The sequence below is a fragment of the Acromyrmex echinatior genome, chromosome 10, assembly GCF_024713525.1.
Source record: "Acromyrmex echinatior isolate Ae372 chromosome 10, ASM2471352v2, whole genome shotgun sequence".
Classification (NCBI taxonomy): Eukaryota; Metazoa; Arthropoda; class Insecta; order Hymenoptera; family Formicidae; genus Acromyrmex; species Acromyrmex echinatior.
The window spans coordinates 11529041-11552085 of NC_141861.1; the positions used below are offsets into that span (position 1 = coordinate 11529041).

At 30.2% G+C, this 23045-nt stretch overlaps 1 protein-coding gene across 6 annotated transcripts in view; it reads right to left on the reverse strand.

Annotated features, from left to right (window-relative positions):
* Positions 1-23045, reverse strand: part of wun (wunen) — a 105964-nt gene that overhangs the window by 61465 nt on the left and 21454 nt on the right. For 2 of the 6 annotated variants that reach the window (XM_087410742.1, XM_011051457.2), the window contains exons 2-7: positions 22704-22855; positions 17820-17924; positions 17399-17598; positions 10263-10320; positions 9197-9373; positions 8631-8738 (exon numbers count right to left, since the gene is read on the reverse strand). In XM_087410742.1, coding sequence (XP_087266868.1) covers positions 8631-8738; positions 9197-9373; positions 10263-10320; positions 17399-17598; positions 17820-17924; positions 22704-22855 — 800 coding nt within the window. The other 4 variants (XM_011051459.2, XM_087410746.1, XM_087410743.1 and 1 more) reach the window with 4 other exon arrangements.

A 23045-nucleotide genomic window follows, 5' to 3' on the forward strand; every position in this document is an offset into this window, starting at 1 on the left:
ATAAACTTATTACGAAAAATATTGCCTCGGCCGGGAGTCGAATCCGGATCTCTTGCATTTCGTACGAGCTAAGCCTTTAAGACTACCTTAGCAATATTTTTCGCAATAATTGATATGTATAGAGAGTTATGCATTGTAGGTGAGCGTATATAAGCAAGATTGGAAACAAGACCATTTATGTTAAATAACATTACTTTAAATACTTTAATTACTTAAATAATCTATTATAATTCCGGAAAAAAAGTTGGAGGTAATTCAAAAGACCAATACATAAATAGAAATACAAAATATCCAAATATTTCTCCAAATATTACAAATTTGTTCCGTCTCGGACAGAATAAATTGGCATTTAGCATAATGACAGTTTCAAACTAAATAAAGCTAGAGGACAATTCAGTGTGTATTCTTTCAATTTTCCTATCCTTTCAATTTGCAGCTGCAATACACTTACTGCCTCATCCATAATTGTATCTCTCTATCCACATAATTCACGAATTTCTTTTTCCAATCTGTAATTAAGTAAAAAATCTGCCTTTAAAATACGCATTGATCTTTCTTCGTTAACTCTAAGTTATGTTATTAATGTCTGTTACGAATTAGTTCGATTCAAAAATGATATGCACAGATAACATGTTTAATTGCGTTATGAAATAGCATATAAATATTAAAAACTGGAAAATTAGAACGTACTATAAAAAATGTTTATATAAATTAATAACAATCTGTTGTGCTAACGGAGATTTAATATTAAAATAGTTTAAATAGAATATCCAAGAAATCTCAACTTTAATTTGTTTAATTCTTTAGTTATCTCGAATTAACTTGCTTTTAAGAAAAATATTGAATATATTTTTTATTGATGCAATAATTTATTAATATTAAATTTGAAACATCATAACAATTAAATTTGGGATTAAAATTGTGAAACATTAAAAACTTTACTTTGCTTTAAGTATTATAGATATTAATATTTTATAAGTAACTCATAATAAAGCAAAACATCTTCAACTCAGGCTCAAGCTCGATAGTTCTATATTTCTCAGACTTAATATTTACTAGGAGGAGTAGGAGCAAATGAAATCAAAGAAGTGGAGAAGAAAAAAGCCTGAGTTTAGCTTATTAGGCTCGATACGAATTCGAGCCATTTAGACTCGAGACAGTACACAATCAATATTACTTAAAACCAAAAAAAGGATGTTACGGAAAGATCTTATTTTTGTCCACCTCGAGAAAAGGCCTTTTTGTAATACTCTTTTTTTTCGAAATAGGACATATAAATATATAACTTACATACACAAACACACGCGCGCGTGAACTCTGCGTTAATAAAATTTCTCTAAATGCACTATTGGGTATTCCATTTTAACTTTGACATCGAAATATCTCAAAAATTAAAAAAGATATGGAAAAATATTTTAGATAAAAGTTGTAGAGTTTAAGGTCTATTTACTGATCGTATCCGTTTCATATGATCGAGTGGCGTTACCAAGGTCAGAACGAGGTCACATTGAATTTTTTGAATTGCTTGTACCAAGTAGACACAATAAATCTCGATAATAAAATCTCTTCAAAATGATTGACCCAAAGTGAATCAAATTATAGTGTTTTGAAAAGGTCTCGGGAAGATTAGATTATTATTTTAGTAGAGTATTTTATTGTTATATATAATGAATACTCTTTTTATTTACAATTATTATTTTTTTTACAATATTTTAATAAAACAATTAATTAAAAATTCTGTAATCAGAGTTTTTTTATATAGCGTACTATAACACGCATTAATAACAGTAATAACATCTTTTTGAACAGTAATAATAACATCTTTTTTATATTCATACGATGTTATTGTTTTTGTAATATCGATTTCAAGAAACATTAATTGTCTTGATTCAAAACATCTTAAGCCGTATCGACAAACTTCAGACTAAACAGAAGCTCAAGCCTAAAAGCTCGAGCTTGACAGAGTTCGAACTTCTAGTTTTTCAGCCGAGCCTGAGCCTGAAATTATGATATTGCATAATTCATAAATTACATTAATGCATTAATATAATTTATTATACTTATAAAACATTAATATTTACTTAAGGTAAACAAAAAAAAATTCTGTTTCACAATTTTAATCCCAAATTTAATTGTTATGATGTTTAAAATGTAATATTAAGAAGTTATTACATCAATAAAAAATATTTAATATTTTTCTTAGCATTTTAATAGAATCCTGATTCACAAAAATTAAAAGTAAAATCAAGAATTCTGAGATATTCTGACAATAAGATTATAATTGAATATGTGCGCTTATTAATATCATTTAAACGTAATATCATCCAAAAAATAAGAGATATTTATGATATAAATATTATAATAGTATTAAATAGTTATAACAATCTTTGATTCAATTGAATAATTAAAATATCGTTATTGAAACTTTTGCTTGAACAAAAGAGCTCTGCTCAAACCGAAATAATGATAATTAAAGTATTGACACTATTCTGTATGTATGTATATATATATATATATATATATATATATATATACATGTACATATATATAATTTAAAATATTAGGTGTTGGAATTAATTCGTAGCGTTTTTAATGAAAGAATGTTATTTATTTCACATGAGCATTAAAAAATACATTAATGAAAGTACTTCCCATCACTTATAAAACGCTACGAATTAATTCCAACACCTAATATAATAAAATAATAAAGAATAACTCATTGTCAGTTGCGATAAACAAAAAATAAATAAATTGAGGCCTTTTTTAATTAAACAAAATGCTATGGAAAATAATTTATTCAAGTCACTTGAGATCTTGGCCATACGTTTCGATCCAAGCTTCGGATTCTTTTCAGTATATATCAATAATACAATAGTAATGATGTTAATCGAATGTTTCATTCCAACGAAGTTATTACATTTCTCGATATACTATATAATAATTAATTAAAAAAAATAAATACATAAATAAATACACAATAAAATTTTAAAATTTACATGATCTTCGTTAAAGCAAATGTGAGATGTTAACTATACGAACGTTATAAATCATCTAAACCAAATAATCGTCGCAAGTCAAACTAATGTGCGGAAAGAAAAATATAAATAGAAAAAAACATTGAAGAGAGGGAAACATTATTTGCTGATAAATAAATTATCATAGGTCTTATCTAATAGATCAGTATCACTCTGTAAATTTAAACTATTTGTTTGTTTCCGAATAAAAATTATCTCTATGATAAGTCTTTTGTCCAAAATTTTTTCTTCATCTATATATTTTGTTATTCCTTAAAAAATTTTTTATTCTCTCTGAAATACCAGAAATGTAAGGTACTGTAAAGAATATTTTTTTGTTTTTTATTTTAGAATTGTTTTCATTACTGAGAGTACGATTGTTCCATAAGTTAATTTTTTATATAATTTTTTTATTTGATAATGAAAAAAATCAACTGCAATGGATACCCATTATTTAATAATATTCTAACAATTTTATCAAAATTTTTATCATGAAAGGAGGATGCCACAAAAGAAGTAGGACTTATTATCAATTAAATCGGACATAATGGGTGTTGTAAGAAATAATTTAAATAACGTTCTAAAAACGTAAACTTTTAATATCAGTTATACATGATAGAATTATTGAATCCTCCATCTAAACTTTAGCTGTGGATTATTAATACATGGCAGAGATCACTGATGTGTGTTTTATTAATTGCAAGAATAATATCATCTACATAATAAGCATAAAAAGCGAATTCAATTGTCAATTTATTAAAAACAGCTGATTCTAAGTCCTATAGAATTATGTCAAAAATAATTTGAGATAACAGTGAATCATCGGAACTCCGAAGATTTGTTTGTAAAATTTATCATTGAATGTAAAAAAAGTAGAGTCAGACAAGAACGATACATTTGATTGACATCATTACTATTGTATTGGAAGGGATCCAAAGTTTGGATCGAAACGTAAGAGAAAGGGGGATAAGATGAGGTAAAGAGACTGATTTATTTTTTTTTCAAGTTCACTACAGTTTTATCATTTGTAAAAATTATTAAGTTGTTAAATAAATTACAATTTTTTAAAATTTAATTTTTTTAAGAACATATCAATTTCGTTACCTTGCTCCCATATGTGAGTAAGATGACTTTTAGTAGTAGATAAGCTCACGAAAAATCAATTTAAGTTAAAAATATACTTTTTATGAGTAAAAAAAGATTTATTATAATATGTTTATATTGTTTGAATATATTATAAGAAGTTTTAGAGAAAAATATAAACAAAGTTAAATCTTTATATAATTTATGAAAATAAAATTATTGAAACGTTAACATTAACGTAATTATATTTATGTATTATGTGTACTATAATAATTACGTAATGAACTTATTACGTAATTAGTATAGTAAAATATACCTACTTACTACTGTGTGTAGTCAAAAATAAAATAAAATTTAAATAAAATTATTAAAGAACATTAGAACTAAACTTGGATATCACAATTACATCACATGAAATCCAACACAGATATTAATAGATTTTAATATAATACATAGACTTTAATCGAAATATGTGATTAATTGATCAATATTAATATTAAAGTTTTATAAGGGCTCTGCCCTACATATATATTAAATATATATGTATATGACACACAATTTTTCTTAGATATTTAATAATGTTTAAAAAGTGATGAAGCTTAGTGAATTATATATGATAATATTTATTTACAAATAACCGATGTCAATGAATATCAATAATTATTTATTATTTGAGTTGAAAAAACGTCACGCGTGGTCACGTGTGAGTACATAACCTACAATCTGCCTCCATGAGAGCGTCATCTTACCCATACACGACATTCGTCATCTACAGTTACTGTATATTTTTATTTAATTAATAGAATTGCGAAAAAGAAAAAAATATTAATATGTTATTGTATTCGCTTTTAGTTATAATTGCAATTTTATTTAAAAAATGAAAGTATTTACTATAATTATGTCATTCCTTGTATATAAATACTGCAAAATTACAAGTGAATGCATCCAAAACACATTTCTTAATATATTATCTATTTTTGTAGTCGGATTGAATTCAAACTAAGAGATTGTGTATTATTACCTAAAGCCTTTAATGAGTTAAGCATCTGCTTTTCATTTATTATTATCTTTAAAAAATTAACAATTCGTTATCTTATCCCCTTCGTCAGCTTATCCCCTTTTTTTCCTATGGCCAAGTAACTGAATAAATTATTTTTCACATCAACATCTTATGTTTGGCTTAAAAAGACATCAATTTATTTATTCTTAATTTTGTGTGTGTGTGTGTGTGTGTGTGTGTGTGTGTGTGTGTGTGTGTGTGTACAAAATTTATGTACATAACGTGATGTATAGATATACATATAATTTTTCATAAAGTAAATAAAAAATTTTATATAATATATATGTCGCTTGTCCTATATGATTCTCTGTGCCATTATTATTGAATGCATTCAATTAAATAAACTATGATGGATCGTATATATATATATATATATATATTCAATTACATCTTTAAAGCACCATATACCATATGTATTCGACTACTTTAATTAAATATATTTTAAGATTATAATTACATCTTCAAAATATTCGTGCATCGATTAATGCCGTAAAAAGTCATATAGAAAGTCGACCTATGACAACGATCCTAAGTATTAAGAAACCTACTTTCTATTAATTATAAATGTATCTATTTTAAAAATAATCTAACAATAAATTGACCGAAGTTGGATGTAAATGAATCTTTTTCGCACAAATTAAGTGAAACAAATTAGTACAAATTTATTTCGTGTAAGTGATGTGACAATTAGATTCTTAATTGTTCGAATCAGGAAATAATTTTGAACTTCTTATGTCCATCTCTCCTCTCCTTTATCTCTATTTCATAATTATCGCAAAAGTAATTAAATATTAGATTTTAAAAAAATTAATTCATTATTTACTTTTCCATGAAAAAATAATATAATATTACAATATGTTATAATTATATATATAGAACTTATAGTAAATGGAATACGAATGTATTGTAATGTGAGGTTGTGAGCAACATCTAAAAATATCTTTTTAGATGACAGAAATATCTTTTTATCCTGCTTAGTGACCGTTCTTCTTTATGCGCATGACCATTCTCTGCCAATTGAAATTTTCAAATGCCTTCCATTACTATAAGTTCTATAAATATAATATTATTATTAATTTATATTTAATATAAATCATTATACAGGGTCCGGCAAAATGATCTCCCACATTTTAATCTTTAATAAAAACGCCATTGTAAATGCTATTTAGATTTTATTTTTATTAACTGAAAATTTATGCTATGCCATTTGTTTTTATTGAGTTTTGAAAATTACAGAGTCCAAGTGTCGACCATTTTTTTCGATACACATTCGAAGCTGATTTCTAAAAGTTTCCATCACTCGAGCAATAATTTGAGGCGATATTCCTGTAATTTCTTGACGTATTGCTGCTTTCAATTCGTCAATGGTTCGGGGGTGGTGTTGAAAAACCTTCGCTTTCAGGTAGCCCCAAAGGAAAAAGTCGCATGAGGCAAGATCGGGTGACCAAAACTTAGAGAACTTGAACATTCGGATGTGTGGTTTCAACAGGATGGAGCTACGGCTCATACGGCAAGAAGGACAATGGACGTTTTAAGGGAAATGTTTCCAGGACGCGTAATCTCGTTACGTGGAGACGTTGGGTGGCCTGCGCGTTCACCCGATCTTGCCCCATGCGACTTTTTCCTTTGGGGCTACCTGAAAGCGAAGGTTTTTCAACACCACCCCCGAACCATTGACGAATTGAAAGCAATACGCCGAAATTACAGGAATATCGCCTCAAATTATTGCTCGAGTGATGGAAACTTTTAGAAATCAGCTTCGAATGTGTATCGAAAAAAATGGTCGCCACTTGGACTCTGTAATTTTCAAAACTCAATAAAAACAAATGGCATAGTATAAATTTTCAGTTAATAAAAATAAAATCTAAATAGCATTTACAATGGCGTTTTTATTAAAGATTAAAATGTGGGAGATCATTTTGCCGGACCCTGTATAATATAATATTGTTATTTAAAACAACCAATATTTCATTTACTATATTTTAATAGCTATTTCGTTAAACTACTTTAAATATATTAAAAAGAGAAAAAATAACATAAATTTAACAGAAATTATAATCAGTTTCCTTGACGTCAAAGTTTAAGCATTCATTGTATCACATAAATAAAAAAAAATATTTTAATGGACTCTAATTTATCTATAATTTGCAAAATAAATTTTTAAGATTATATTGAATAATCTTGCAACATTAGTCATGAATAAAAACTGTGATACCTTTACACTAAATAATTTGTAATTGTTGATAATTCGTATTAGTTATCATACAAGATAATTCGCATTAAATCGTAACACGTTTATAGAATCGAGATCGATATCTTAAATATTATCGACGTCTCTTTCCGAGTCTCTTTTTACAATCCAAGTGCACCTAAAGCTGCGATTCTACTATATGATCTATCTGCTTTGCAGAATAGGCCATGTATGTCAAATATGATGAAGATAAGGACATGATAATTTAAAGAAATGGTCATATCCTCGATGTATATTCGAAACTCTCTTAAATATATTAAATATATTTATCGCAAAAAGCGAACTATTAAGATAAGAAAGTCAAGAATAATACAAGTTGTAATAAAAATATATGTTAATATATAATACAAAATTGTACTTCAGATCACCGAGTTTCCATTAGTTTCAAAATAGAATACTCATGTAAAGGATGATCAATTTATATTATTCTAAGCGTAAAAGATTAAAAGCACCGATCTTTCAATTAAAAATAAATATTTCGCAATAAACAAAATAAATATCTTGTTACTATCTAAAACGCTGTAAATACTTGTAGCTATAAAAATAACATATTCATCTTCATTTCCATTTAATAAAAATTGATTTTTTGCAAGACATTTTGATCTTTCGCTAATCAATCACGAAAGACGTAACAAAGGCTTCTAGAAACATACATCTATTCGAGCGATACTAAAAGCTAAAAGATAAAGGCATAACAAGTAAAAGATCGAAAAATTATCGCTCCTCGCTGCAACGAAAATACGTTTCACATCACACACATTCGCATAATAGATCACATAAAGCTCAACGAAAGACAAAAATATTCGCAAGCTTTAATTACATTGCACTCTATTTCTTCCTTCTTCTTTTTCTCATGATCTGTACAGTGTACAGCATCGACGAGGCTCAAATAACTTGTATAGTAATGAGAAAAAAATAGAACCAAGATGCAATAGTTGAAAAATAATCCAAATAGTAAGATAATTTACTATCTTGAAATTAAAAAAGTATTTCTTGAAAATTTTAGAACTCGTCGAGCGCTAAAAGCATTCGGCTGGAGAAGGCTATGCTGTAGACATGTCCGGAGAGAGACATCTAATCTCATTTGATGCTTCATGAGAAATCCATGAATCTTTTTAGTTTCTCGAGGACAACTAGAAGATAGTTATGGTCTTGTTGCAGTCAGCAAGCGAAGAGCGAGCTCGTTAGGTCAACAATTGCGATTACCAGTGCCATTATTCACCTGTATGCCGGTGATACCAGTCTCCGCTTCGTAATCGGTAGTTCGATGTTTCTCTATGGAGCAGCATTTTTCTTTTTCTTCTTTGAAAAGATGTGCTACGCAATGTGCCTAAAGAAATATCATAAAGATCTTAATCATTCTATCTTTTATCTTGTCAAAAATAAGTTTATATATCAATCTAATTTCAACATTTTAATTGATTACATCTATCGATTATATTATTAAAAAGTATAACATCCAATTACATTTTGACAGAAACAAAAATTATTTTTTCTCAGAAAAAGGAATTCTTGACCAAATGTTTGTATTTATTTATTACTAAATTTCTTAATATTCTTTAATATAATAATTTAAATTATACAATTATTAATATATTTCCAAGTTGAAATAATATATAATTATATATTTTCATAATTCATGCAATTATACAAAAGCTTTTCAAGATATTAAAATGTAAAATGTAATATTATAAAATCAGTAAATATTATAAAATCGTAATATTATAAATTTCAGAATTCCTTTCTGTAACTTATATCTATTCATTTTTTAAATGTTGATCGGCTTACCACCACTAAAGCGCTGACAATGCCTAGAGTAGATCCAGCGAGTACGTCACTCCAATGATGTTTATAATTGGAAATTCGTGTCATCGCGGTAAACCAAGCCATGAGCAAACACAGAAGTTGAAGGAAGTGTTTAAGCAGCTTACTGCCCTCCCATTTCATTCTTAATTGCAGATACATCTAAATAAAATCCCAAATTTGTTTACGTATTGCGTGCGTGCGTTGTATGCGATGCGTGTGTGTGTGTGTGTGTGTGTGTGTGTGTGTGTGTGTGTGTGTGTGTGTGTGTGTGTGTGTGTGTGTGTGTGTGTGTGTGCGTGCGTGCGTGCGTGCGTGCGTGTGTGTGTGTGTGTGTGTGTGTGTGTGTGTGTGTGTGTGTGTGTGTATAAGACAAGCATTATTAATTTTATACATTAAAAACAATAAAAACTTAATCAAATTACAGTAGATAAAATTTTGATTGAATTTATCAATGAAACTTTTTTCATTAAAATAAAATCATAACATATGTATATAGTATAAAATTGAATACGTAAATAGAAAATTTTAGAGTGCGAAAAGAGAACCCAAACGCAATTTAATTCTATCAATTTTATTCTATAATTAGATAAGTGGCATTTTTTAAAATTTATTACAATATCATATGTATAGGTAAAATTAAATAATTCAAAGTAATTCAGAATCAATTCAAAATAATTAAATATTCGAAATATAATTAATTTTGTAATAACAGATACAATTATCGTATTGACTTAGCTTTGTCAGAAGCATATGGATTAAATTGTAAAGGGTCCTCTACATAAAAGTCGTAGATGGTCATGGAGTCTTAAGTCGTAGGAAACCAACCAATCACAATCAAATATACGGAGAATACTCGATTAGAATTGGTCGGTTTCCTAGAATTTAGCATAATTGATGCTTTACGTATTAAATTATGTAAATTGATGTTTGCGGCTGAAAATTCTAAAGACCGATACACTCGTATTAGATTCGTTGGATGATTACGATCCAGCTCGCACAAATTGTAAATCAATGCAACACTCTCTTGCATAACGTAAAGACTACTTACCGCAAGATAGATCATGGTGTAGGCCGAGAAGGACGAGTGACCGGAGGGAAATGATAATCTGAAACGATCAATCGTGCCGCGTCAAATAAATTCCATTTATCGAACGAAGTATGCAAGGAAGAGTAGAAAAAAAATGCCTCCTCTTCGCTCTCTTTTCGCAATCGTCGCGTATGCACACATATGCAGTGTTTGCATGCGTGTGCATCCCTTCTTGCTATCTCGCCCTATTAATTTTATCGCGATTAATTTTGGGGAGTGTAGTGTGCCGATTACGATCGACTGGACGGCGAAGAGCAGCCGCGAGCAACGAACAAGACGACGAAGAAGAGGCTGAACCGCAGATCTCACGAGCAAAAAATGTAGAAAAAGGGCATAAAGAAGACTCGATACTTGGTGTCTTCCTCTCGCCCTCCATCTTCACTCCGTTTCGCCCGAGAGATTCGTTCGTAATAAAAATTCGAACAGCGCATTATGTTAATTAGGACCTGCAGTTCGCAACAATTGTGGTCTCTCTCTCTCTCTCTCCCCCCCTCTCTCATTCTTTCATCTGGCACAGTTCCTTTGCCTGCTACCGTGCGGAAAGAAACGACTGAAGGCTCGAACGCACGAAGGGATCATGAATGAATTCTCTGTGTGACGCCTCTTTATCGTCAGGATTCCTCAAATCTCTCTATACATAAAACTGTCCCTACCGGCGGGAGACCACACGAACGAACGCGAACGAAGAGTGGATGACCTGTGATACGGTCGAGTACGCGTGTACGTAGCACCGAAAGAGTGTACCGGCTTCGTTGTATCGCACAAACCGTCCCTTCTTTTTGTTTGCTTCACGATAACGTCTGCTTGATTTCCCCTGTCTTCCTCGAGGGCGAGGAAGAAAGGAGGAAAACAACGAAAAAGGAGAAAGGCGAACACGCATGACGTAAGCTCGTACAACGTTATAGCACGGGTTTGATTGCGATATTTTGTGGACTCTGGAACTTTACTGGAAACCACCAACTTTACTGGAATGCGAAGAGAATCGAGACTGCTCTCATCGTTATAGCTTAGTCTTGAGCTTCTTTCTATATTCGAGTTCACGAATCCGGGTTGTTTGCTTTCGCACGATTTCGGCGTATTAAAATATCACCGGTATTATATATGTACTATGTGCGATATACTTGAATACACTTCGCGTTCAATTCATGTAGATGTAAAGGAAAGTTTAGCGTAGTTGCTTTGTGTATTCGAGCTACTTATTGCAAAGGATTTAAGAAGATTAATATATAGGATGTATATTACCCCAAAAAGGTCGGGACACCTGAATATCTTCGAAAATAGAAGTTTTAAAAAGAAGTGTTTCAGACAAAAGTTGTAGGGATATGCTTTAAAAAGATCTATTTATTGATCTTATCAGTTTGACCTTGGGTAGCGTCACCAAGGTCGGGTTAAAGTCACATCGATTTTTTTTAAACGGAATCCCACACTTTTGATTCTAGAATCTAATAGCTGGTGTTAAGAACTAGTGTTTTCCAAACATTACAATAAAATTATTTTTCATAAAGTACTTTTCGAGTTATAAGGCTTGAAGTTACAGTAGCATTAACATTACGCAAAGTGTTCGATGGCTAAAACCTCTTGAATGTTGTTCAGGATCATGTCCTGGAAATATTTATTAAGATCATGGTCAGTTGGAGATTGTGTCTCCTATTTTTATTTTTGCACTGAAAATTCATTTTTATGTAAAAACGAAAATAAGAGGTATAATCTTTCCAATGATCTTGATCTTAATAAATATTATTGCGTAATGCTAATGTCGGCGGTACTGTAACGTTCATGCTTTATAACTCGAAAAGTACTTTATGAAAAATAACTTTATTGTAATGTTTTGAAAAGCTCTTAACATCAATACAGGTGTGCGAATTAATTCGAATTCGAATCGAATCACGGTGGATTCGATTCGATTTCTTTTCGGATCTGAAAGATTCGATAAGTTCAAAATTTCGAATCATCAGTGATTCGATTTTGAATCACTTGCCTTTTGCTGTCTCTTCCCTGTATCTCCTGTCACCAATCTTGTATCAGCGCATATCAATCTTCGTGCATGCGCATGCGCTTATTCATCACGTCAGTTAACATTGGATTCTATTAGATATTTTCATCTTTCTGATATGACTGTGCAGTCTGGTCGTGTTTCGATATATACCAAAGACATAAAGAATAAACTGTGCAATCCGTGTGTCAAAATGGTTGAATAAAAGTAAAAGAGAGGGACCATGGAAGACGGCCATTTCTATCTCTTCCCATTCAATGGTATAATAGGAGAGAAAATGAGAGGGAGATTTTGGCCGTCTTTTACGGTCCCTCTTTCTCATTATTGTCGACTCATTTTCAACATACAGATATTATCAAAAAATATTGTTTTTAATACATTTATAATATATTATTAATTTTTTAATTTTTTATACTTGTACATTTAAAATAATTTTTTTAGCTTTTAATTTTTTTATGTACTGATGTCAGTAATAAAAATTTGATTTGATTCGATTCGTTTTCGAATTAAAAGGAAATTCAATTCAATTCAATTCAACGTAAAGATTTCAGATTCGATTCATTATCGAACACGTTGTTATAGATTCGATTCGATTTGATTCGACTTTGCAAATACTTGATTCGCATACCTCTAAACACCAGCTTAGATTCTAGAATCAAAAGTATGATGTTTCATTTAAAAAAATCGATGTGACCTTGACCTGACCTTGGCGAAGCCATCCAAGGTCAAACTGATAAGATCAGTAAATAGATCTTTTTAAACCCTACAACTTTTATCTGAAACACTTTTCTGTAAAACTTATATTTTCCGAGATATATATATATATATATATAGCTTATATATACAGTGTCCCGATCTTTTTGAGACACTCTGTATATATGAGCTAAACTTTCGAGTACTTTTAAAGACATTCATTAAGAAATTCAGTCCAATAGCACCATGGATGGAGAAAATATACAGGGTGTTAAAAAACCATTCAGCATTTATACGATAGATAGTGTAGAAGTTTATACGATAGAAGTACATCTTATATGGTAGATAGTACGTCATAGTTTTTATGTGTCATATACGATGTTTACTTCAGTGTTCATAAACTGCAAGAAGAACTCTGTAAGACTCTGTAAGAAGATGTCAAGCATGTATGAAAATGGAAGGAAGACATCTTCTGTAAATATAAAGCAAATAAGTCATTCATGATGCTAACATACAAAAATGTTTATATGTTAGAAACGGATGAGCTTTCGACCTATATTCACCAAGATCTTTTTATTCAGTATGGTGTAGGTATATTATCTCGGTAAAAAATTCATGCATATGTATAAATATGTATAAACATATATAAATATTTATAAACATACTTAATTATATAGGGTGTCTTAGCAATAGAATAGAAGCTACATTGGGGGTGTAGAATGAGTGTGTGTCTGTCAAGGGGAACAAAAAAAATCTGATACTATTTTGAGATATTTACTGTAGTTCTCGAATTAAAAAAGGAAACGTATAAGCCAATGTGCGGTAAAGCCGCGCCGCGCGAATATACGTTTCCTTTTTTAATTTGAACTACAACAAATATCTCAAAAGTATCAATAGTATCAGACTTTTTTGTTCCCCTTGACACACACACACACCCATTCTACGCCCCCAATGTGACTCCTACTTCTGAGACACCCTGTATGAAATATGTCCATACATGTCCATACATCCTTCTTTTTTTTCTAAAATTACTTTTTAATGTAATAGAAATAATAATAATAATGTAAAAATAATAAAAATAATTAAAAGGATAATTTTCGCACTATTTGTTTTAGAAGAAATCAAATTTAGAGAAATATAATAAAATTGCTCACATACAATTATATGCATAATTTTATATATAATTAATAATTATACGTAAATAATTTTTTTACATTTTTTCAAACTTTTTTTAAGATTTTTTTTTTAAACGAACAATGCAAAAATTATCCCTTTAATTATTTTTTATGTTTTCATATCATTATTATTATTATTATTTTTATTCCACTAGAAAGTAATTTTACAAAAAAAAGAGATGTATGAACATTCATGTACATATCTCATGTATGTTTATGAATATTTATACTTGTTTATGTAATGTTTATACATATTTATAAAATTATACATATTTATGCATGAAAAATTTTTATCGAGATATAAATGTTGAATTGTTTTTTTAACATCCCATATTGGTAAAATGTTACATTAAAAATAAAATATTTCAATATTGGATTTTTTAATTAACGTAAAATTTAAAAACAGATTAAATCATTGTTGCATTAAACTCTTTGATTCCATTGAAATAAAAAGAATGGTAATTAAAGTTAATAATAAAGTCTTCGAGAAAGTCTGATTTACAGGAACGTTTTCCTTTCTACTGTCTCTAACATCCGACATGGATCCTCTAACATGTCCAACATCCGAGTGTAATCCGTTACGTTAAATCAATTTCACGAGTCGCGGGTTTTGCGTTTATTTCTAACGTGCGTGTATTTTCCAGACTTGTAAAAGATAATGACGTACGCGTTAGAATGTTGATGGGCTCAGGGTTATTTCTAGTAATAAGCCGTATGTAATTCTTCGCACGTCTTCTCAAATTCACGCGTGCCTAAATGTCCTAAGTCCTAAGCGCGTCTCACGAACTTTTTACTTTGAACTTTCTGCACTTCGTCTTTGAGGCTATTCGTGTTCCGCGTTTATTATTAGATAAATCAAAGGCACAAATTTTACAGACGTACAAAAAGAAGAAAGGCTAAGACGCTTTTTGTATACTTTATCTATATTTCTGTTAAAATTGCAATATAAAGTGCTAAAATTTAGTAGTTCTTCGTGAATTCGTCATGAAGATATCTATGTTATATTTATTATTCTATAGTCGCGCTAAAAATTAACAATAGTATTTAATAAACTGTAAAAATTTTTCAAAATAAAAAATCTAGTTAAACTTTTTGTTTGATGATAAACTTTTTCATTATATTTGATTCGCTTTTGCATTGCGAATTTTCGAATTGTCGATCGCTATTGTAGCTAACAATAAGCGGGATACGCACGCGGATAATTCAAGCGTGTAACAGCACTTCCGTTAACCAAGGGGAGAGAGAAAAGAAAAGAAAGAATTACAACGATCTGGCATGAATCTCGCTCATGTGAACCGTGTCGGCGAAGCCCACAGGCAGAGCGCTGCTCATTGTCATTCGCTACCGTGGCTCTTTTTGTGTATGTCGCGCGCTCGTATGTCCGTTAAAACCGGCCTTCGGGCAATATGTATACGTAGTGTATCCGGAATGCGCAAAAAACTTCCCTAGCCGTCTAACAGTGAGCCACAAAGCTCACATATGCGAAATAGTCAATTCAGGAAATGTCGTAAAATCTTGCTCAATTTTAATAATGCTTAACGCAACGTAAGCAAAATATTTTTCAGATATAATTTACTGACGAAATAAATTTTAGTTTTTATTTAAAAAATTCTTAATTAAAATTTAAGGTATTTTAATTCTTTATAATTTTGAAAATTTTCCACCTTTTTGCAATATTAATAAAATAATTGAAACAATTTCGTACTATTTCATTTTTTTTAAATATTTTTTAAAATTCTTTTAAATATGAATTTCTTTACTAATTTTTCTATTAAAAAATGATTACTTTTATGATATAAGCGAAAATTTTTTTCATTTATTTATCTTTCTTTGAATAAGTTTATATAATAAATTCAAAGATTTATATTTTTTATTCTTCCTCTCAAAAAATCTAATTTTTTGATATTTTATTTTTTAGAATTCTAGCCTACAACAATGAATATGCACAATATTACAATCACTATAATCAAAAGGAATGCATAAAAATATCGATAAGACATAAGCGGGATAAACGAGTAAATGACTAATAATTTAATAAGCATTTAATGAGAGTTAAATGTCGGCATATTGAGTTGATTTAAAAGACAATCATGATCGTTTTTTTCCGTCCTTCTTCTTCAGGGTTTGCTCCCTTAGATTGCCACAAATTATCATTTGGTCTCGTGTTTCATAAACCTATCTGCACAAGCACAAAGTCCACAGACTATTAATGAAGTAAAATAATGAAATACGCTTCTCGCTTCTTCGTTCAATCGCACGCCTCACCAGTAATTGCTGGCGCAATTGTTACCGTCACGCGATCTAAGCAGCTTGTCTCACATCATCGCGAACACCATCATTTCAGGGTATTGCCCTGAAGATCCGTTGATGTCAGCTGGTTGCTGCCGATCATATCGAGAGTAAAATTGCGGAGGGCTCGCGATATGTGTGTATCGAAACCAAATATAAGGGTCTGAGCATAAGGATCGCCGTTACGACAGACTTAAGTTGTAGACGTAAGCAGCGCACAACTTTAGCGTATGACGTTTTGCTTATATAGCACGTGATAGCACGCTATCAAGAGATACGACAATATACATAAATTCCACGTCATACGCCAAAGCTTGTGCATTGTCTATGTCTTATGATATGGCTCAGGCTATATCGTCAGATACAATCAAACTTTATCGATTTGCCACAAACAAATTCATGTCATAATCCATATGTAGTCATCATGTAAAGAGAACAATTTCTTCCCGATCAGATATGTGCATATTTGTAATTTTAAAAAGAAAGGATAATTTTACCTCCCTAATATAGTTAATATCTAATAAAATTGATCTTTTAATGAAGAAAATCGCGAGACTATTAATTATTTCACATATTTAATAAATATGTGTTTGACACACTTAATATATTTAATTACTTTCTATAACTTCATAGAATTCAATTTTTATTGCCTAAAATTATTAAAGTTATTTATTATTCAAGATCAAAATTTATTAATCTATTTGTATTTTCTATACGAAAAACATGAAATATTTATAATTTTTTTAAATTTATAATTATATTATTATGAAAAAATATATAATTACGTCAAAATACAATATTATATGACAGCAGAGAGATACATTTCGAGACACGCAGGATTACGATCGAAAGACCAGATAATACTCATGTTGCGGCAGATTAAGATGCTCTATCTCCTTTTAAGCTGATGAGAAATTCAGGAATGTTTCTCGCGTCAGATCTCTTACCTGACTTCCTTTAGTAACTTATTCGAGACCACTCCGGTACAGTGGAAATCCATGATATACTTGTGTTGATACTCGGGCAAGTTGCAATCAATATTGGGTACGCAGAGCTCCATGAAGTGTGGCCGTAGTCGACCTATAGTATACTTAGCAATATCGGTGATGAAAACGGTACAAGCGGCACCAAAACCGAATACACCAACCTACAAACATTATTTACATTATTTACATTATTTACATTATTTTTTATAATTAATTTTATTGTATATTATCTATTCTATAGAAAAATACGAATTGATGAGGATTAAATGACTTTAATAATTTTTAATTCGTAAAGATTGAAAAGTTCAGAAGAAATTTTGATAAAAATATTAATTAATTTTACTTAAAAATTCTTAAAATTCTTAAAATTAACAAAACTAACTTTCTTATAAGCATTCCACAGCCATGGAGGTATGGTATATCCGAAAAGCATATTCGCCGTGTGTCCGGAGAAATTCCTTCCGTGCAGGTATTCCCCTGTGATCATCTAAAATCAAAGATCGAAATTTAGAAATTATATATATGTTCACATCCAATATGTTCGTTACAGCTTATACGTCTGATGTACTTAATCTTTCTTTAGGACTTTTATAAAACTTAGAGAATATTTTGCAAACTTTTTCAGCACGCAAGAACTTTGCAAAGCTCAATCGAAAAGTCTTAAGATGTCTTTTCATGTCAACGCTCGACGCTCATTTTCGATGTCAAAATAAGTCTAAATACGTCAAAATACGTGATAAAAATTGACGAATATCAAGCATTAATTTTGATCATGTGACTTATTTTAACGCTGAAAATGAATGTCGAGCGTCAGTATGAAAAGGCACCTTTACAATTCGAGAGAGAGAGAGAGAGAGAGAGAGAACTTAATTCTCTTTCTCTTTCTTAAATTCTACCGATCTGTCATATTTTTAATCAAAGCGAGTTAAGTAGGCCAGATCCCGGGTAAAGGTTCGCTGGGTGATACAGCGAACCCAAAGTTCACGAGGCATGCGTAAATGAAATACGACGGTGAGAGTCGTTCGTGACCGTTTTCTACCTGTTTCTACCTGATCCCTCCTCTTCTTGATCCCGGAGGAACGTATCGTATATCAAGGAGCGCGAACAATCTGTTTTCCCTACGAGTGTGAGTAAAGAGAGATAGATAATAAAGGCAACCGGCTCTGCGAGAGACTCGTGAGATTTCGAGAAAGACTCGAGAAGGAAATCGACGAAGGGGTGAACCCTTCTCGGATTGCTGCGCGTCCAGATACAGGAATGCGTATACCTGTAAAACGTATAAAACCATACCGCATCAAGAAATGTCAAGAAGGTGTAAGACAGATAAGAGAGATGCTGAATAGAGACGGTCTTGACGTCAAAAGAGAAAATCTATTTATTGGTGATCAAAACGTCAAAAATAACGTAAAAAAATAATTAATAAATCATTTTTATGATTATTCAGATATGGATGCACAAGTAGTTTCAATCAGAATTGTATACAATTTAATTTTAATGTGACAAACACATAATCATACAACAACATTTTATAGAGTGTTGTAAAGTATCAAATATACACAACATATACAAATTTGTTTTTCTTTACTAAATATAAATTTTAAAATAAATTACTAAGCTAGTAAAAGATTCAATAAAGTTTTATAAAATTAAAATTTAATAAAATTAAAAAAAAATTTCACTGAATATCATATCTATATCAAAATATATCGAAAAAAATGCGTAAAATCAACAATATTCTTTGTATATTTTTTCCCCTCTTCTACTCTTCTATTTTCAAGTTACTCGACAAAGAATAAAATTGCATGACATGGAATTATCTACTTAATGAAAAAAACGATTAACAGTTCTTTGTCCACTGTGTAAAATCTTATCTTGCGCGCTACGTAGTTAGATGATTGACATGGATTCCAAGGAACTCTACGAAATCGTGATACGGATTTCACTCATCTCACGTGCATAAGATAAGATTTATTTTGACTTTCAGCATGCGATTTATGATCGTATTAAATTAACAGTGCAACATATTCTCTCGCGCGATATAATCGCTTCCCATTTCCTCTCAGTATAAAATACGCACATTCTTATAACGAAATAAAGACGATTGTGAAATAGAAGAAAAATCCTCTTTATACTATGCTACGTAAATAAGCGTGACTGTATCCCGCGAAAGAAAGAGAGAGAAAGTCAATACGTGGCATGACGTGACGAAGTCATTACTTGAATGGACGCTGCTTAACATTCACTTTAGTAATTATATCTACCAGGTTTATAACACGCGAAAAAACTCTCATGAGACGTGTCAACAGAACGTTGTACGACTAATCCGAGACTTTAGATTAGATATTCCTGCATCAAATTACAAAAAATAAAATAAAATTTGCTTGAAAATTTTGGTAGTTTCAGAATGTTTAACAACTGAAAAAAAAAAAAACAAAGAAAAAAGATAAGGTTAACACAATTTTTTCTGTAACTTTACATATAAGTATTGATTTTACTATCATTTTATGTATATTAAATTCGAAAATAATTATTATTCCTTTATTTAAAAAAATTATTTAAGACTAAAACGATAGAATTCTCTCTCTCTCTCTCTCTCTCTCTCTCTCTCTCTCTCTCTCTCTCTCTCTCTCTCTCTCTATTTATTTTTTGCTCACATACACATATATGTACGCAATTTCACGTGCTTTGAATTATGCACAACACTTGAAATTATTTGCCTTGCGGTGACAGCGTTAATTTAAACTTCATGTGATGGTTGAGAAGAGAGCAGAAGAGTGAAGTGGGCACCTGACGTCTGAGGCGCAAGTCTTTTATGACCGACACTGAAATGAGAAACGCCGGCAAAAGCGAAGAAAATCGAAAATGCATTTTATATCCACATGAATCTGATTATGGCACAATGACTTTCAATTTTTCGCTTTCGCCTACGGTAAAAAAATAGCACTCATTCCTTAATAAATAGGTAATAGAAATAATACTCAGTAAATCATAGATTTGTATTATTTGCATAATTTCTATAAGATACAAAAAAATTTTTCTTCAGAAAGATATCTAAAAAAAAACTACATCAGCAACAGTTCTATTTTTCAGATATTTAATATCTCTTATTAAAACAAGTCCATGATAAAATGACCACAAAAATTATTTCATTTTTCTTAAAAATATATATTAAAAAGCTAATTATTTTAAAAAATTTCATGCTAAAATAGTTAGAAAAATTTTTCATAAATTATTAATATATAATATGTATGTAATTTATTATATATGCGGAAAAAATTTTGTTTTAAAATTTATTACCCGAAGATATGGTTTGTGTTATGTATATAATATAAATTTAAAAATAACAAAATTAAAGAGAAAAACTATAAGAACGAGTGCACTTTTTACTCGTATATGTTCTTCGAACATGTACTTAAAAGTTAATTTTGGAATAGATGTCAATATTATATAGATCAGAAATTTATAGAGAAGAAATTCAATGTATTCGTTGAAGTTAAATATATTTCTAAACGTTTGAGTAAGAGAAAATATGCGAAATTTATAAATAGTCACAAACTATTCATGGAAACGTGCCGATCGCTCTCACAAACAAGGTCATGTAGTGACGATATATGGCAGAAAAGGAAAAAATCGTAAACACGTTTCATTGCATTCAATTGAATTGATTTTGTTCTGTTTCTATGCGGTAAAATACGGTGTGTTTGAGAAAGCAAATAAAAAATGGGCGCACGAAAAGAATAGTTTTCGATTCTCTTTCGCTCTCCTCCTCTCTTTTATATCCTATGAGAACTCAGCAAAAATTTTTGGATGGTAATACATGTGTTGCAACTGTTGCGAGTTGTGTGCATCACCTTCGTATACGTATACCGTAAATTGATGTCGTAAAATGTCCACGAGCATCGAAAATGAGTGCACTTACTTCCCTTCAGTTTACTCTCATGTGAAGGCAGCCAGAGACGCGAGCCACCTCGCTCTCGTATTCTTAGACACCACCTCTGTCATCCCTCCTTTTAAAAGGGTAAAAAAGAGTTTCAAAAGCGGCGCGCGACGGACTCTTTCAATCGCTCGCGATCACATCTGCTATTGATCATTATATGTACGAACGTGATATAGTTTCTAATCTATAAACATATGCAGGGTGTTAAGTTAAAAAGATAAAAGTTAAAAAGTTAATTAATTTTAACTTAACTTAGTTACAATTTAAACTCTTAACTTTTTAACTTTATTTAGTTGCATTTTATTTGTAACTATTAATTTTTATTTAATTTTTTTGAAGTTAAGTCTCAGATATAATACGCGGCAATAACGATAGCTTAATATGAAGTGAAAATTGCAAAAGAAAGCAAATTTAATAGGTATCGACCAATGAAATTATTAATATTCTAGTGAATTTATTCATTTTTGTAATTTTCATCTCATTTCAAATTATACAATTGATCCTCAGATTTCAATCTGTCAGAAACCGTGTATTTTAATGTATCTAGTTTCTGATAGATTGAAATCTCTATTATTCCTTATTATTAAAATATAACACATCAATACTATCTTCGGCTCATGTGAGTTCACGTCGATTGGCTTCAGTGCAGGAGGACTCATTTTCGATAATTTGCGAGAAAAGATGTCCGACAAAAATTTCGAACGGCTTTATTACTTAAATTTAATAAATATGTGAATAAAATATTCAAATGGTATATATAACAGTCTATGTAAACAGTATATAGGAACAAAACATGTAAATAGAATATAGAGTATCTTCTAAATAAAATATGTATATATTTGTCATTTCCGTCATTTATAAGACTGAAATCCTGAAATCATGAAATAAAAAATAAAAAAATGAATAAATTTAACTTTTAACTTTTCAATTACTTTTTTTTATTAACTTAACTTTTAATTCAATTAATTTCATTACAAATTAACTTGTATCTTAACTAAGTTAAATTTTCAAGGTTGTTAACTGTAATTTAACTTAGTTAAAAAAAAATTAACTTACTCAACCTTGAACATATGTAATTTTTTTAAAGCGAAAGTGTCTGAGAAAAAGAGAATGTCGATAAAAATTAAGTGGTATTTCCTCTGTAATGAGAAATATTTAACGTTAAATTATGGTTATATTTCAAATGTGAATTTTTACACTTCATACAAGCGAATAAGAATCGTCGTGAGAGAAATAAGATTCTCACTGTAGGTAACGGTAAATTGTCAAGTGATTCCTCACGAGTCTTATATCACGTAAATCATAATCGTAATTGCAAAGGTGACTCACCGTACATATAGGAAGTAAAAGACCGATGACGTACAACATAGTGCTCGTAACCGTAGAGTCAAGATACGGATGATAGAGTGACTCATCGTTGCAAAAGAAACCGCGTTTATAAGGTTTGCCGAATAGGAAGAACATCAGTACGGAAATGCCCACTGAAACACAAGAGAAAAACAATCTCGTTATATCGTTGATCATTCACAACATTACAACCATATAGCAATAATGTCATCGCTCGCGACAAGTTGATCTATGTAGCGATCGATTAATCGGGATTGAATGTCGTCTCGTGAACTCCAAATTAACATGCAATTTATTACACTTGTTGTACAGCTGCTGCTGCTA